This window comes from Lygodium microphyllum, chromosome 10 (assembly GCF_053477565.2).
Source record: "Lygodium microphyllum isolate KBCC chromosome 10, Lygodium_microphyllum_v1.1.10, whole genome shotgun sequence".
Classification (NCBI taxonomy): domain Eukaryota; kingdom Viridiplantae; phylum Streptophyta; class Polypodiopsida; order Schizaeales; family Lygodiaceae; genus Lygodium; species Lygodium microphyllum.
The window spans coordinates 79,522,240-79,538,801 of record NC_141144.1 but is presented as its reverse complement, the minus strand read 5'-3'; the positions used below and the strand labels follow the sequence as shown (position 1 = coordinate 79,538,801).

The window sequence follows — 16,562 nt, the reverse complement described above, 5'->3', positions numbered from 1 at the left end:
TAGGTGAGTAGCATTGCTTGGTTCTTTGTGTTAATTGACTAAATGTAAGGTCATTGGAATGAATTGTTATTGTGAGAGTGCGAAACGGAAATAAACAGAAACACAAAGACAAAAGAATAATGAAATTTGCGCTAGATAAAAAAGCTACAAACAAAAAAGTAAAAGGAGACTAATCAGTCTCCTTGCACATAACCCACAGCATCAGTGAGGGCACCAAATCAGGCTGATGGTGATTACAACACCAAAGATGAAGGGAGATGATGGAGTCTGAGTATGCCCCTGCTAGGGAAGGAGTAAGATAAATGAATGATAGGAGAAAAATGCTATATATAGCCAACAATGCTCAAATATGGTCAACTTGCATTAGGGGAGGCAATAAATGATGGCTGATAAGCAATAAATGCTAATTAATGATGAATAAATGCCAAAAAAAAAGGGTGACCTTGGAAAAATGTCAGATGACAATGACAATGTCTGACATGTGTAGATAGACTGTGAAAAGTAGTAGCTGCTTGGGAATGCACACAAAATCTCGACTGGAGGAGAAAATACATTGAAAGGCAATAAATTGAGTGCTCTATAATGAGCTACCTCCTCTATCAAGGCAAGTGATAGACATGTCAGAGCTCCTAAAGTCCTCATCTAACTTAGACTTAGAATAAAGCTCACAAGCAGGAGATGACAAAGCATGGCAAACATGACTGCTAACACTCCCTCTCAGATCCTAGATATGGTAGAGGACCAAGGAAGAAACAGATATTGGGGTGGCAAGAGGAATGCCAATGTCGATGAAGTCCATTGATGTAGACTACCAATGAAGAAGCTCCTCGTGATCTTGGGAAACCCCCTCTGAAACACTAGGGACTAGGGAATCCACAGTTGCATCACCAAGATCGTTCCCCTCTAAAAGGGATGGGGGATATGAGGGAACCACTGAAGGAGATGGTGGGGGATGGGAAGGAACCTATGGAATAGATGGTGCATAAGCGAGAACAAGTGTAGCAATAGACAATTTCCTCAAAGGACCCTACATAAGAGCAAGGAAATGGAGCTTGTAAGGCCCACTCTCTTGCCAACCTATCATGATAATAATCCTTGTAGAAGAATCCCCAATACAAACGGCTTGCTCGATGACGACAACCTAGGTACCAAGCCTAATAAGTCCATAAACTAAGAGGAGTGGAAAGCCCAAGTCCAAAATATAAAGGGCCTATGAAAGGGAGCTCAAAGCAAGAAACAAAGGCAATGTGCCAACACCACAAATAGGCACCAGTACAATGTCACCAATAGTGATGGAACCCTCAAAAGGACATAGTTCCTACAACAAATCACCTCGTGGAGTCATATGACTAGAAGCTCCACTATTAACCAACCAAGGCCTCTTAGAAGACAAGGCAACCACTAAAGAAGGCTCCTCCAAACCTAAACAATATGAAGGAACATGAACTCATGGCTAATCGCTGGAGTAGAGGTAGAAGGCTTGGATGTTTTAGTGCCATCCTTCACTCTCAAATAAAGGCGAGGGTACTTCTTCCAACATTTATTTGTTGGATGTGTCCCCTTGCCACAATATGGGCATGTAGGCTTCTTTGAATTGAAGTCAAAGCCTAAAGAACTCTCCTATCTATTAGCCTTTGATCTCCCTTTCTTCTTCTTTCCCCTCCGGAACTGCAACAAAAGCTTTAGAGGAGGTGGATTCATTGGCAACCTCTTTGGCACACTCATCATGCTCCAAAACAAGCGGGGCAAGCTCCTCCCATAGAAGCTTTTCATGGGTCCTTGATGTAAGAAGGTTGGTGTAGAAGACATCAAAGCGGGGAGATGGCAATTCAATGGAAAAAATCATGGCCATATCCTCTAAAGAGATCGTCCTGCTGAGGGATGCAAGCTCATCCCTCATATCCTCCAACCTATTGATATGATCCTTCGTGGAAGGAGAATCATCAATAGTGAGCATCTGTAATTTCTTCTCAAGAGTAATCAAATAGGCAAATGTCTTCTGATGGTACAAAGAAGCAAGCTTTGTCCACACTTCCACCACTTTTTGCAACCTACAATATCAATACAAATGAAGAGACACATTAGCCAAGAGACCCTCAAGTTTTAAAATATATGGTTGAAGCTAATGCATCACATGATTCAAATGAGTATCAATAACTCTCACAAACAATTGATATTATGAATGAAGGCATCATTTAACTAAATCATATGATAGATGCCAAGTTTGGAAAAATGATTATCCATTCAGAAAATTTTGGATATAGCATAATCATACATTGGATGTAGCTTTGATCAAATGATTGTAGTACTTGGCAACTTGGGCAGCAAATGGCAAAGTAATTAACCTTCTAATGGCAATGGTGTGCCACTCCCAAATAACAATACAAAGTTTAAAGTAGCCAATCAATTTGTACATTCAACTTACGAGCATGGAGGTCCGTCAAAATCCAAAGAAATAGTTTAGCCACCTTCAAATTCATGGAATAGAGGAAGACCCAATTATAATTTCTCAAAGAATCATGGCCAGTAAGAGAAATTTCAGCATGATGATAGAGCGGATGACATACATAGATGTAATTCTTCTAAAATAGTTTTATCCCCCAGAATACTCAAGTATCTAATGTAAGAAATGATCAAGATCAACAAATTCATGATGATGAACCAAGGAGAGATGACATATTTCAGTATCATGATGCAACATGTACAACTTGATTAAAATCATTAGCCACATGGAAATATTTCACTTGGTCATCATTCATTTGGTAACAAGAGAAATGGACAACTTCCTTTCTTGAGGTTGAGATCTTAGGTTTTCTCTTGGTTCATGTAATTCGCCAATTAAAAATGAGGGGTGGGAAGCCCTCATTTTGCCAATAAAAAACAAGGAGGAGTGGGAAGTCCTACATGGTCTAGGGTTATTATGCTTGGATTGGGTGGCTTGTTTTGGTGATATTGAGGTAGTTTCCTTTCCTTGGCCCTCCTTGACTTATTGCATGATAAGTGGTTGTTGTGATTAACTTTTGAGAATTTGTGTTAGAATTATATATTTGGTTGAAGCCAATGACCTTGCAAATTCAAGGAGAACCTCAAGAGGGAAAACTTGTGTTACTAGAGCTTCCCCACCACTGAGTGAGGAATAGAGGTATAAAAGAGTTGCACCATTGGGAAGGAAGATTGTTACCTCCATGGGTCCTCTTTGTGTTTGTTGATAGTCTTGTTGCGAGACAAAATCCAAGAGTTGTTGTTGTCTTCAATGTTTGCTCCTTGAGGTTGTGTTCAATTCTAGTCTAGCCAAGCATTATGTCACCAAACCATGACAACACTCCTTACTATCTCTACAGTGCAAGTTAGAGAGGGTTTCTTCTGTTAGGGGAGTGGGTGTCATCTTTTTTGGTGCCCCTTGCTAAGGAGTGTTGTGAGAGATATTAGTTCTAGAGATAGGGAAACCTTGAGTAGATAAAAATGGAAAACTTATTCCTCGAATTTCATGGAAAGAAAGGTGAGGATCCTCAAAGGTTCTTCAAGAAGCCAGCATTAGATTATATTGTCCAAATAATTGTTGAACCTTAATTGAAGCTTCTGATCTTGAAATATCCAATTTTGGATGAGGCTAGAAGCTCAATAGAGGACCATGGGAGACACTTGAGTCAAAGAAATCCTCCTATTCAGTTGGAATATGAAGCAACCAAACAAGCCTTTCTTGATCGATTCTAAGAAGCCAACACACCACAAGACCTTGGAAAAAGATTGAGTTAAATTGTAGAGAGGAAGACCACCAACCAATTGATTTATTTTCCCTTGATTGAGGTAAGGACATAACTTGAAATCAAAGACTTGACACATTTGAAGAGGCTACAAGGATAGCTATTGAAAAAGAGGGGAAATTTGAGAGGCTAAAATAGAGATAAATTTTTGAAATACATTGAGAGGAGAGAACAATAGTTGAAGCTAGGGAAAAAACCTTGGAAGTCAATGGCCAAAATTACCAAATGTTGAATAGTCAAGGAACTCAACTAGCACCTAAGATTAAATATTAGTTGGTTGGACCAATGCAAAACATGAGACTTGTAGCATTGAGAGATAGACCATGGGGTAGAGGAGCTAGAGGATCTATTAGTCATGGAGTGAAAAGAGAACCGACTAGAGGAAATGGTAGAGATTTTCCTAAAATATTTCCAGCTTGTTTTAATTGTGGAGAGGTTGATCATATTAGTCTAAACTATCCACATCCTTGAAGGACAAGAGGAGACATTTATCCACTCTTAAAGAATCTACCAAAATAGGCAAAATGACTATAGGATAGAAATCCATGGGCCATCAACTTCCAAAGGTCCATGAACAACTGAAGAGAAAGGGAAGAGTGCATTGAATTGCATATTAACTTCCAACAAAAGGGCTGAGTCTGAAACCAATAAGGCTAGAGAGAGACAAAGAGTAAAGGCAAAGGAAGATACAATGGCACAAAAAGGAAAAACCAAGGATAATGCAAAGCAAGGTGAGGCTAGGACTAGAGCTCCTAAAAGGTGTTACCATGTAATTGACATATCGTTAAGGCAAGGAGAAGAGGAATATGATATGGAAAAGGATCTCCTAGAAAGGAAGGCCAATATCTCCTTTGCTTAACTCATGGAATTATGTCCTAAGACGAGGAGAGAGTAGAAGAGGTTGGTGAATCCAAAGGCTAACGAAAAGAAGAGAGGGATAGTTAGGATACTTAGTGTAGAGGAATTACTCAACATATGTCAATTGTGAATGCTCGCTATAAGAATAAGGATATGGGGGAGGCTTATATGGATGGAGCCCAAGTATGCGTGATTACACAAGCTTGTGTAGAGAAATTTGATATCCAAATGATTGAAGTATCAAGTCTTCATCTAAGGTTGGCCAATCATGCTCGCATAAAATGTCTAAGGATCATACAAGATTTGGAAGTCAAGGTCTATGATGTTTCGATGAAGATTAATTGACATGTGATGCTAGCTGTATATTAAGGGCATTATCTTTAATCTTAGGAAGGCTAGAGCTTGGGGAAGAAGGGACCATTACCATCTATGATTGGCAATGGTTACTTAGAAAATCTAATATGGCCACAAGGAAGCCAATAGAGACCATTGAGAATAAGAACGAGGAGAGTGCGAAAGAAATTATTGTTAGTTTTGAAAATGAGAAAGGGGAAGATGATGAATCTGAGATTGAATGAGATTTTAGCCGACAAGTATGTCACCTTACATTGGAAATAGAAGGAGAGAAAGAGAGAGTGGCCACCCTATTTGTGTAACAATGACTAAAGATAATAGGTTGTTAAAAGGCCCTTGTGAATTGACTAGTGTCATTGAGTCTCATGTTTTTGATGTGGAATCCTCAAAGGATTGTGAGGGGTTGTCAAAAGAAAAAGAAAAACCCTAAAGATGAGAGAAATTGAGAATGAGAAAGAGCAAAATGAATGAAGAAGTGAATTTGATGAGTAGAGGAGTCATTATAGGTTGTACATTTCCTTTCTAAGCACAACAAAGTGTTACTGATTGATAGAATCTCTTGTAATAATGGATTAAAGGACTCAAACAAGAGGATGGGCTCAAATTTTGTACCCTTAGGGGTAGAGCCCTGTTAGAGGCAAGAGGAGTGTGGGGAGATTGGAAATCCCATTAGAGGACCCACGTGAATGGATGCAAAGGAGTTAGAAATAAGGGAGGTACATTGGAGAATGTTGCCATTAGTGAAGGATATTCATGAAGATGAGTGAAGGATATTCATGAAGATGTGTCTTAGAGGGATCCTCTGAGTGTAGAAGAAAGTGAAAAATGCAATGCAAGAATTTGATACACTTGGAAAACATTGAGCATCATATTTGTGATTCTTATTCCAATCAAGATAAGGAAATGACACGATCCTCCCTTTGCAAACTTGTGTGCAAGCTTGTACTCGTACCAATGATGGCATCGCCTCACCTAAGCAAGCAAATGCTATCGGGAGATAGTGTTTGCTTGGGCACGACATGACACCACCTTTGAGCCAACACCCAACCTTAGGGTATGGCATCCCTTTAAGGGAATCCGCTAGGATTGGTGATTTTAGTTGGTGAGAGTCCAACACTACATGGACCCTTGAACCTAGGTGCTAGATGCCTAGCCATGCTCTATGTTTTGGTTGGTAAGTAGAGTCTCCCAATAAACATGTTTCTAAAGGAAGTAGCGAAAGTGAGATGAGTGATTGAAGAGGACATCACATATAAGCTAGTGGTACAAGGTTCTACCTTTGAGCCTAAGAAAGTGAAAAATGTAATGCAAGAATTTGATACACTTGGAAAACATCCTCAACTATTTCAAAGGTCTTAAGCTATATATGGATTTTCTTGCGTTATATGGTGCAAATAGTCCATAATGTTACATGGAAAATGGATAAGCAAAAAATAGAAGCTTTAAATTAAGGGCTAGATTGCATGGAAACATAGATCCTTATCCAAAGAAGTCATATCAAGTATGCCATTCAACTAATCAACTAGTGTTCATAATGTTAGTGATGAATTTTGAAATTTTCTTGAAAAAGATTAACAATGTCAACTTAACATTTGATGATAAATTTTCTCAAAAAGGGCGAACAATGTTAGCTTAACATTTGATGAGAAAATTTATGTGATAGCAAATATATTGTCCATGCTCAGGACCCTTCAAATCACACAAGCTTCTTTTCCACATTTATCATATTTCCCCCTGCAAATTGTGCATTGAGTGAAAAGGCATTCCACACATACAAACTATTTACGCATGAGTCTTCCCAACAAAAACTCGTGTGTCTAGAATTGGCATATTGATAGCTATCATGCTTGAAAACCTTTCAAGCTACATGTGGATGTGTTTTCATATTCATGCTTGGACTAAACATTCTTCAGCACCTTTGCTCCTTTTTATCTAGAAACCCTTATTATGATTCATACATGATAGATTGTTCATGCCTCTTTCATATCCCCATCATTGTGCATGTGTATGCAAATTTCCACAACCTATTTCTAGGTTTTCCTATGTTTTTGGTTCTTGAAAATTAGCAAATGCTCACCAAACAATACAAAAGTAACATAGGGTATGGAGTTAGACAATCTCCCTACCAAAATTCTTCATGAGTGTTGCTTTGATGTTGGTTGCAACTGGGATCCTCCTCCTCTAGCCACCCACCATGGAGGAGGGTTCACTCGAGTATTCAAGGGACAAAAGTCCCTATTACACGAACACTCCATGTGAGCATAAGTGTCCCTATCCATGAGGTACCTTGTGGGGCTTGAATCCACAACCACCAGGCTATGAAGCACAAACTTTACCACTAGGCCATCACTTTGGGGACGTGCAATTCATTCATGAAGCGCAAACTTTGCCACCAGGCCATCACTTTGGGGAGGTGCAATTCATTCATGGAGCACAAACTTTACCACTAGGCCATCACTTGGGGATGTGCAATTCTCTCATGTTGATTGAGGGGGCTTCCATCAAGTTGATCAAAGGACAATGTCATATATAAGGTCCTTTATAAAATGTATAGGTCATGTAGGGAAGGTTGGGCCACAGATTGAGAATTCTCTTTAAACCTGCTACCAACACTTAAACTGTTGAATATCCTATAATTTTTTGCAACTTAGCTATTGATTGAAAGCAAGAGCTCAACAAACTTCAATTTTGTAAAACCATAAACAAGTTGCATGATTTAGTTGGCTAGAAGTAGCATGAACCACATCATCAACAAAATCACGCCCACAAAAACCCTGAGACAATCTCCCCAACTTCCTTGTAGTGCTAACATCACAAAATAGCTACACAACTAAGAAAATAAGCAAGAAGGAAGAAATAAAAGGAGAACAAAAGAAGAAATCCTATTTTGAAAAGCCACACAACAACATGAGGGGGGGACAACCAATTATAGAGGAGTAATTCCTCCCTCAAACCATCCCATAGCTAATAAAAAACCATACACTAAAAGAAAGAAAGAATAGACAAAAACTACACAACTAACCATTACTCTTAACTAGGTGTAAATTTTTTGGAATAACTACTTAGAGCCCCCAACCATCACCTAAGCATGCTCTAATAGGCATTGCCAATAAACATATACCATGAAAAATTGTTGGTAGCTCTTTAATGAATGTGGAATTTCATTTGTCGTAAGAGAAAAAAGAAAAACAAATGCAATGGTTAGAATTGCTAGACACAAAATCTTAACTTCAAGAACAGTTTGGATGTACAAGGTATTCTTCTAGATTGGGTAATATTGTATATGGAAGGATGTTGACCAATGGCATATATACCCATGCACTATTAAGAGGGGATCCATAGAAAAAGTTTTTAGTTTAGAAAGAAGCTCATGATGATTACACAACATTGTGCAACATAAAGCACATAACAATGTTCGCAAAAGACACTTTTGGTAGAAGATTAAAAAATATTTAACTTAAAAGTATAAAGGGATTTTTGAATCAAATTACATGCATTTTCCATTTTTATAACTAAAAGCTCTATAAAGTTTGAAAGTTTAAACCTTCTTATTTAAGTTTTGAAGAACTTGTTGACATATTTAAGATTCATTTTACATGAGACCTCGGTTTTCGTGGTGGGCACTGTGTGCATGGGAAGAGCCTCTAAGGAGCCGTTCACATAAGGGTTTTTTTTGGGGGGGGGGGAGGAGGAGGGTTCCTGTTTTCAAAAAAAAACTACCGATGTTTTCAAAAACAACCAAGGCACAATGTTCCTTAGAAAAAGCCTTTTCTAAAATGGTGTGTAACACGTGGACCCATCCCCAACCTGCTCAAAACAGTGTATGGCTATGCCCAAATTAGGGTAGCCCATAAGCATGAGCACCCTTCAGTGCTTTTCACCATGTATGCTTCTACCCCCATCACTCTAAGCAAATAACTATTGTCATCTTAGCAATTGCTCCAATGAGAGAATTTCTATCGCCTTTGCAAGCATATGATATTGTGTATTAATTTTGTTCTCAAAATTAAAAAACTTTCACTTCAGTAGCGGTAGAGATGAAGGCAACCATCTCAGGTTTGGAATAATCGACAGCCTAACCACCACTTTTCCATAGGTTTTTATAATTTCAAAAAAATATACGGGGCTTTTCAAAAACCCCCTCATGTGGCCTGCTGGATAAACTGGTATTGGCCAAAAACCTTTTCGAACACCGTTCCCATGCGAAAACCCTCACGGGAACACCTCCTAAGTCTTTACTTAATGACTTTAGCCAACGTATGGAGCCTCCGAGAAGGGTAAAACATTTAACAACTGGATAATATGTTCGGTAGATATACGGGAATTAGGACATTTTACGAAATTTCTTTTAAAATCAAATCACTTCACCAAAATTTTACTAATTTATTTTAAAACTTAAAAAGTGACTTGGGCGATCTAGGTTCGGAGGCGGCCTGGGAGGTTCGGTAGTGCAGGCACGGGAAGTCTTCGCTCAGAGGCGTGTCTTTGGCATCTCAAAAAGCAGGAAAAAAGAAATTATAACAAAAGAAAACATTCTTTTGATCTCTCTGTCACGGCAGCTGTGCTGTCCTTTCTACTGTTTTGTCGATTTAGGGTTTCTTTACTGACTCTGGGAGCTTCGTCTGTTGCTTTCTAGGTATGCTAATTCACTATTGCAGTACGCTCTTTTTTCTTTTTCTCATTTGATTTGCCCTTTTCTTATTTTCCGCCATTGATCGAGCTTGAGGATTTCTTTTGGTCAGTATGAGTACTAACCCATTCTTTCCAATTGCTCAATTTTTGAGTTTAATGAAGGGAAAGAGAGAGAGAGCAGAAGGAAGTAGAAGAAATATTGGCAAGAGAATCCTTTAGAAACTGAAGCTCTTCTGATTCCCTTCTGTTGGAATCCTTCTGTTGAGTACAGACAAACTTAATTAGGGCCCCTCGGATTTCCTTGAGCTTAAGCATCTATTGATTAGCAACGATCCGTGGTGTTTCGAGGGTAGATTCAGTCAGTTCCCCGACATAAGAAGCTATACATGTCTGCCATTTCGTTTTAGGCTATCGATCCTGGTTGTCAGAAATGCTATTGGGGCTTTGAAGGTTGAGGCTTTTGGCGTGGGCATTTTTATGAAACATTGGCTGTGGCAATTCTGGCTCACCTTCCTTTTCACCTAACTCTGAGATTCAGGTCAGCACAATTCGAAATTGTCATGCGGGAAGAGCTATTCAGTATGCAGGGAAACAAGGAAGCTCTTGATGAGGCCAACCTAATTGAAGCTTTATCATACCTGGGATTGCATTGAATTTTACTGATTTTGCCAATGCCTATGTGTTGACAAGACAGTTTCTATCTCTTTCTGGGTTATTCACAAGTTTTGCAGAGTGTTTAGGAGCTGTACGATGGATTGCCAAAACTGGGCCGCATTTGTTACAGTGCAGCAGGTGCACGACATTTTTGGTTCCATTCACCTGGCAATTATTCACAATGAACTGACTTTCTTGTAGCTAAAGCCATGATACACAGAGCCATTGTGGATCAACAGTATGTGAATGGGATTCCATTTTGTGGTTCCATTTTTTGCCCCCTTAAAAGATATCATAGGAGTCCAAGACAAAATTTTCACATTTTGGCTTCACAAAGTCTTGAAAATGCTGCTGAGAGTTTGCCTGAATACCTAAGTGCAACCATGGTCAATTGATGAAAAGCACTATATGCTGCTGCACTTCAATACAGATTGGTTTGGGATTAGCGAATGTGGAAACTGATACATATCATATTGTGTTTGTTTTGCTTCTTGTTCTGCTGTGGTGTTTGTTGTCATCTAAAGATGTTGCAACAGCTTGATTAGTGGCTTAACTATACAGAACTGTCTTCTGACTTTTTGCTTTCTGATAATGCTATCATTCAGGGATCAGTAGCATGAGCATGCTCTAGATGTGATGCAGCTGCATTCACTTGTATTAAAGGAAAAAGACAATTTGGCCAAGAAGTACATTTTTCAGAGACTAGCATAAAATATGGCCCAGACGAATTGGGAAGCTGACAAAATGTGAGTTTGTATTTGATAACTTTGGTCAACTGTTCTATCTTGTGTCTTTAGAATTGAATAGCCTTATTTAGTGATGGAACTTTACAGGCTGGATGTCTATATCTATGATTATCTTGTCAAAAGAAATCTACAGGAATCGGCCAAAGCATTTCAGGCAGAGGGAAAAGTATCCTCAGACCCAGTTGGTAATTGTTTCTAACTTGCAACTGCTTTACGAAATTGACCGGAGTCCTTTATGCTGCTAGCTAATAGCGTAATCTCATTGTATTTCTCCATCTGCCTAATGAATGTGACTTTGTTTCCAGCCATAGATGCACCTGGTGGTTTTTTGTTTGAATGGTGGTCTGTATTTTGGGACATTTTCATTGCACGCACCAATGAAAAGCACTCTGATGTAGCTGCTTCATACATTGAGGTTGGTAGAACTCCCATATGCAGTTTTGAGCCTTGCTTTAAATTGCTTCTTTTGACAGGGTGGTCTTTGTGACAAGACAATGGTCAAATATCTAAATTGGATAGAAAACAGCAATATCTAGTGGAGTTTGGGGACAACTCATTTCGTAAGAGGTTGAGAGCAGACTAGGTGGAGAGCGCACTTTGAGAGAGAGAGAGAGAGAGAGAGAGAGAGAGAGAGAGAGAGAGAGAGAGGAGCATGGACAACAGAGAGTGGAGCAGCAAGCAATGGGAAGAGTGGGGTTCTCAGACTTTCTTTTAGAATTTATACTTTTGGTTGTGGTCCCAAACAGGACAAGCTCGAACATTTGGACTGGGATTAACAAATTATTATCATTGAAAATTTGGCTCGAAACATTATTAAGTGGTTCCACTTCTATTTCAAACCTGTGGTTCTTGAAATGCAGTTGCAACTTATAATAGTCTTTACTCGGGTTGCAACCAAACATTACTATTTTCTCATCGTTTCATACTCTGACTTGATGTTGACTAACAGACTCAGCAGTTAAAAGCACGGGAGCAGCAACAACAGCAACAGCAGCAGCAGCAGCAACAACAGCAGCAGCAGCAGCAACCACAGCAACAACAGCAGTTGCAACAACAACTTCAACAGCAGCAGCAGCAGCAACAACAACAACAGCAGCAGCAGCAGCTCCAGCACCAGCATCAACAACAGCAACAGCAGCAGCAGCAGCAGCAGCAGCAGCAACAAGAACGACAACAACAGCAGCAGCAGCAGCAGCAGCAACATCAACAACTACAGCAGCAGCAGCAGCAGCAACAACGACAACAGCAGCAGCAGCTACATCAGCAACTTCAACTACAGCATTTGCGTCATCAACAACAATTACCAAGGAGGGAAGGTGCGGCAGATGCTTTGCTGGGGCAAAGCTCTGCGAATGCCATGGCAACCAAGATTTATGAGGAAGGCTTGAAGCAACCTATCAAAAGGGAATCTTTGGAGGATGCAAACATGAAGGTGAAACTTCTGCAATAATTTCAAGTATTTTTTGATGATTATAAACATTTGTTTACATGGTGTTTGCCTGCTTGCAGAGGTATGTTGACGCTCCCAATCAATCATTAGATGCCAGTCAAGCTGCTTTATTGAAGACAGCAGCTACATCAGGTCAGCCTTCTGGGTAAGCTATAGTTGGCATTTGCAGTGACAGGATGGCTGTCTACTGTTGCCCATGTCTTTGATGGTCTAAATCATGGTTTGAAGAGTTTTCAAAGACATGCTTCATGAGTAATCTTTTTATGGGTGGCAAATTGAAGTATCTAGTGAATGTTCAAATTGCAGCCAGATGCTACAAAATGCAGCAGGTAACATGAATGTTAACTTGCAGCAAGCTCAAGTTCGAAACCAGACAATGCCTGTTATGAGTCAGGTACTTCTTTACGCAGAATATAGCCGATCCAGTGTTTAGGAGAATATTTTTGGTAGCAGACTCAAAAGTCAATTTTGTAGGAGTACATCAATGAAATTATTTGTTTTTGCCATTTCTATAGGTGTAGGTTTTAAAACTTCTTCCAAATTTGAAGTTTTCTTTTTTACATTTTTGGGGGATATTTGCAATTAATTGCACATCATACCTCATTAAAAAAAAAAAAAGTACTGGGTCAATCTCATGTTTCTGTGTCTTTGCTGGATGTGCTTGTTTTGAGGATCTAGATTTCTATTGGAGAGTTTCTTTGACTGTCGCAGGACATTAAACCTGATTTAGTGGGCGGAATGCTTAATCAAAGATCACCTGCAACTGACACAGCACTCTTTGGTGCATCTGGTATAGGACATCCTAAAATGGGCCTTGTTAGTCCAGGTAAAGCTTTTGTTGGCGCCACTGTCTTCTTGTCTGCATTTTTTCAGTAGTTTCTATGAAAACCAGTTCTTGAATGATTGAAATCTAGTTGTTGTTCTTGAATTTGGAATAAGTTTGTTAGTTTCTGAACTCCTCCTTTCACTCTCTAAATCAATTATTATTTTCAGGAGTTAATCAAGGCACTAATACCTCTCTGAAAGGCTGGTCTTTAACAGTAAGTCATTGTGGATCTCTGCATGTATCTTCACACATGAGCTGGTCTGTAATCTAAGGTTCCATTTTGCTTGCTTTTCTTCATTGTTGAGAGTGACTTTCCCATTTCTTACATCAAGCAGGTCATCATAAATGGTTTTTTTTTGGTCATTTTCAGGGGCTTGATCAACTTCGACCAAACATGCTTTCAACAAAATCTTTCATTCAATCTCCCCAGCAATATCATCAGTTACACATGCTTAATCCTCAGCAACAGCAGCAACTTTTGCTACAGGCACAAGGAAACATTTCATCTGGAGGATCGCCCCTTTTGGGGGATATGAATTCTAGAAGGTTGAAAATGGCCTTGAGTAGGGCAGGCATGGCTGGCAAAGATGGTCAATCCAATGGTGTTGGCGATGTCATGCAAGGACTGGGCTCCCCTTTACCAAGGGATGATGTGCTTATGAAGGTCTGTAAGTACGCTTTGTTTGTTTGATAATCTATAACTGTCTTTCTGTAGAGGTGATGACATGTTTTATGCATATGGAAATATTTGCTAGAGTACTGCCTGTGTCAAGTCAGCTCATGTAGGAATGGGGTTGTGTTCCATGCTTTAGTGGGCTAATAAAATTTGTTACAAATCTGGTTTAAAAGTTGTTGCTACTGGTCATTTAAATGATAAGGAATAAAAGCGAAAATGAGATATACCAGAATACCACAATACGAGGCACAATATGGCAGTCGTTAGCTTGCTGCATCTGACATGAAGGAAAATGAGAGAAATTGGCACAAGACAAAACAAGTTACAAAAATGAAGGCTTTGGAAAGTAAGAAGTTCCCAAGCACTAGGCAGGGTATTTTGATAGTAGCTTGTAGGGGTTGGGTTAAATGTGTAGGAGCTGGTGGTGCCTGTGTATGCCTCAGGTATAACAAGGAGTGTTATAATGTAATCAAACTTCAAAGCTAGATGTAATAAGTGGTTGTCATCCTAATTAAACCTTAAGTGATAAAAGCAGATATACAAGGAATGGTCCTCTTAATCTATTGGGCTAGTGCTTTGACATGTGTTTTTCCTAATAATGTAATTTCAGAGTGCATAAGAGCTGGAAAAAGAAAAGAGAAATCTATTGATAGTACCTTGGAAAAAACCTCATGAGATAAAAATACAAGAGTCCTCTTATAGGCTTTACAAGTGAGTTGTACAATATGAAAGGGTTAGTATACTGATGGAGGGATGGAGATCTATGAGTCATCAAAAAGATGCAATTATTGGCATGATGGTAAGTAGCAAAGTCAATAACCAGCAAAAAGGAGATAGGATAGTGTGGATTGGAAAGGGAGGATGGAGTCAGCTAGTTATATTGACGTCTTCAAATTAGGCTAGTAAGTATTCAAACATTTTGATACAAAATCATGTCTTATGAGAGAGGCCATTGGAGAGACACGGTTCCTCACTTTTCTATGTACTAGCTATTGGTACAAAAGAACGGGTCATTTGCATCTGTGTGGGTTATGGATGCTTGAAGAAATGACAATAAGAACAAGTTTCTAGTTGTTATGATCAATGGCATCTTAAGTTGGTTTTAACAAGCTTGTGGATTAACTTGGTGGAGAGTGAATATCTCTAGACAGAATTGCTATTGAATTTTCTGTAAGACAAAGGGATTATTGCTATTGAAGTTTCTGTAAGACAAAGGGATTGTTGCATCTGTGTGGGTTATGGATGCTTGAAGAAATGACAATAAAAACAAGTTTCTAGTTGTTATGATCAATGGCATTTTAAGTTGGCTTTAGCAAGCTTGTGGATTAACTTGGTGGAGAGTGAATATCTCTAGACGGAATTGCCATTGAAGTTTTTGTAAGACAAAGGGATTATTGCTATTGCACATTTATTGGAGGGATACTGTCATGAGAACATGTATTTTTGAAACCTCACTTCACATGTGGATTAGTTTTTAATCACATGGTTAAGTAAATATTGCACATGTGAGGCGTAAATGGGGTTAGAGTAAATTTATGAGCCCGGGATCCGAGGAAATCACAGAATGTCAAATGCAAAAGTTGCTATAAGTTATGACGCACAGGTACTTGGTGGTATTTGGTGCCAGTTGTTAGCCTAGGTCATTCATTTGGCCATAAGTGTTAGTTGGTGACACTAGGGAAGTGGTGTTTAATGGTATCTAACGCCAATCTGATGGTCAAAGATAGCGCAAAGATACTCGGGAATGGAAGTTGCCTAGGCAATTTAATTATTGGCCAGTTAGATTATTTTTCAGGGCACCATAATAATTATTAGATTAATTTTTAGTATTTAAAGACTGAAAATTAATATTTAATTGCTGGAAAAACCATTTGGAAAGACTGTTACTTGTCAAAAATGCCCATGCAAGACTGAGAAATGTCTTTAGAGGTTGGAGGGAGGCATTTTTAGTATATTCAGCCTATAAGAGAGAGGGAGGAGATGTTGCTGGTTTGATTTGTGGCCATTGGAGAACCTGTTGAGGCAGCCAGGGGCAGGAGAAGACCAATCAACAACAGGTGATAGTATTTACAAGCTGTTGAGATAGGGCAGTAGTAGTAAATGACTGATTTTCTTCTGGTCTTTGCATCTACAAGTTGTTGAGACAAGGCAGCAGCAGTAAATGATAGATTTTCTTTAGTTCTTTGTGAAGAAAGTTTGAATTTTCTCTCTCCTCGACATTCTCTCTCATCTCCTAGCCTTCCTACAGCCTTTCTATGAAGATTACAACATTGAGATCACCAGAGGCTAAGAAATTTTAAATTTCTCTGCTGTAAACCCTAATCTGCAGAAGCAGAAATTAGAGTTTAGCAGCAGCCTCGGGAAGCTTGCCAAAAATTGGAAGCTTCAAGACTTGGATTCAACAGAGTTGAAGCTGTTTTTAGCCTATTTAAGTGGAGGGACCAGCAAATCAATGAATTTGGGGCATTTTCCATCTCCATCAAAGCTGGTGAAGGTCAATTAATTACCCGAATCAAGGGGCAATTCAAATTGAAGACTTACTGGTCATTTTAGACAGAAAGGGAGTTAGAATACCGAAAGGGACTGGGAGAATCCCATTGTA

General features: G+C 39.1%; 1 protein-coding gene across 2 annotated transcripts in view; it reads left to right on the top strand.

The window, feature by feature from the left end:
- Positions 1-9,719: 9,719 nt before the first annotated feature.
- LOC148030205 (transcriptional corepressor LEUNIG-like) overlaps positions 9,720-16,562 on the top strand; it is a 42,798-nt gene continuing 35,955 nt past the window's right edge. For both annotated transcript variants that reach the window (XM_087686471.1, XM_087686472.1), the window contains exons 1-10: positions 9,720-10,400; positions 10,868-11,008; positions 11,096-11,193; positions 11,314-11,423; positions 11,958-12,440; positions 12,518-12,603; positions 12,765-12,852; positions 13,170-13,284; positions 13,452-13,498; positions 13,655-13,948. In XM_087686471.1, the coding sequence (XP_087542597.1) occupies positions 10,977-11,008; positions 11,096-11,193; positions 11,314-11,423; positions 11,958-12,440; positions 12,518-12,603; positions 12,765-12,852; positions 13,170-13,284; positions 13,452-13,498; positions 13,655-13,948 (1,353 nt within the window). In that variant the 5' untranslated portion in view covers positions 9,720-10,400; positions 10,868-10,976. The remainder of the gene's footprint in view (positions 10,401-10,867; positions 11,009-11,095; positions 11,194-11,313; positions 11,424-11,957; positions 12,441-12,517; positions 12,604-12,764; positions 12,853-13,169; positions 13,285-13,451; positions 13,499-13,654; positions 13,949-16,562) is intronic.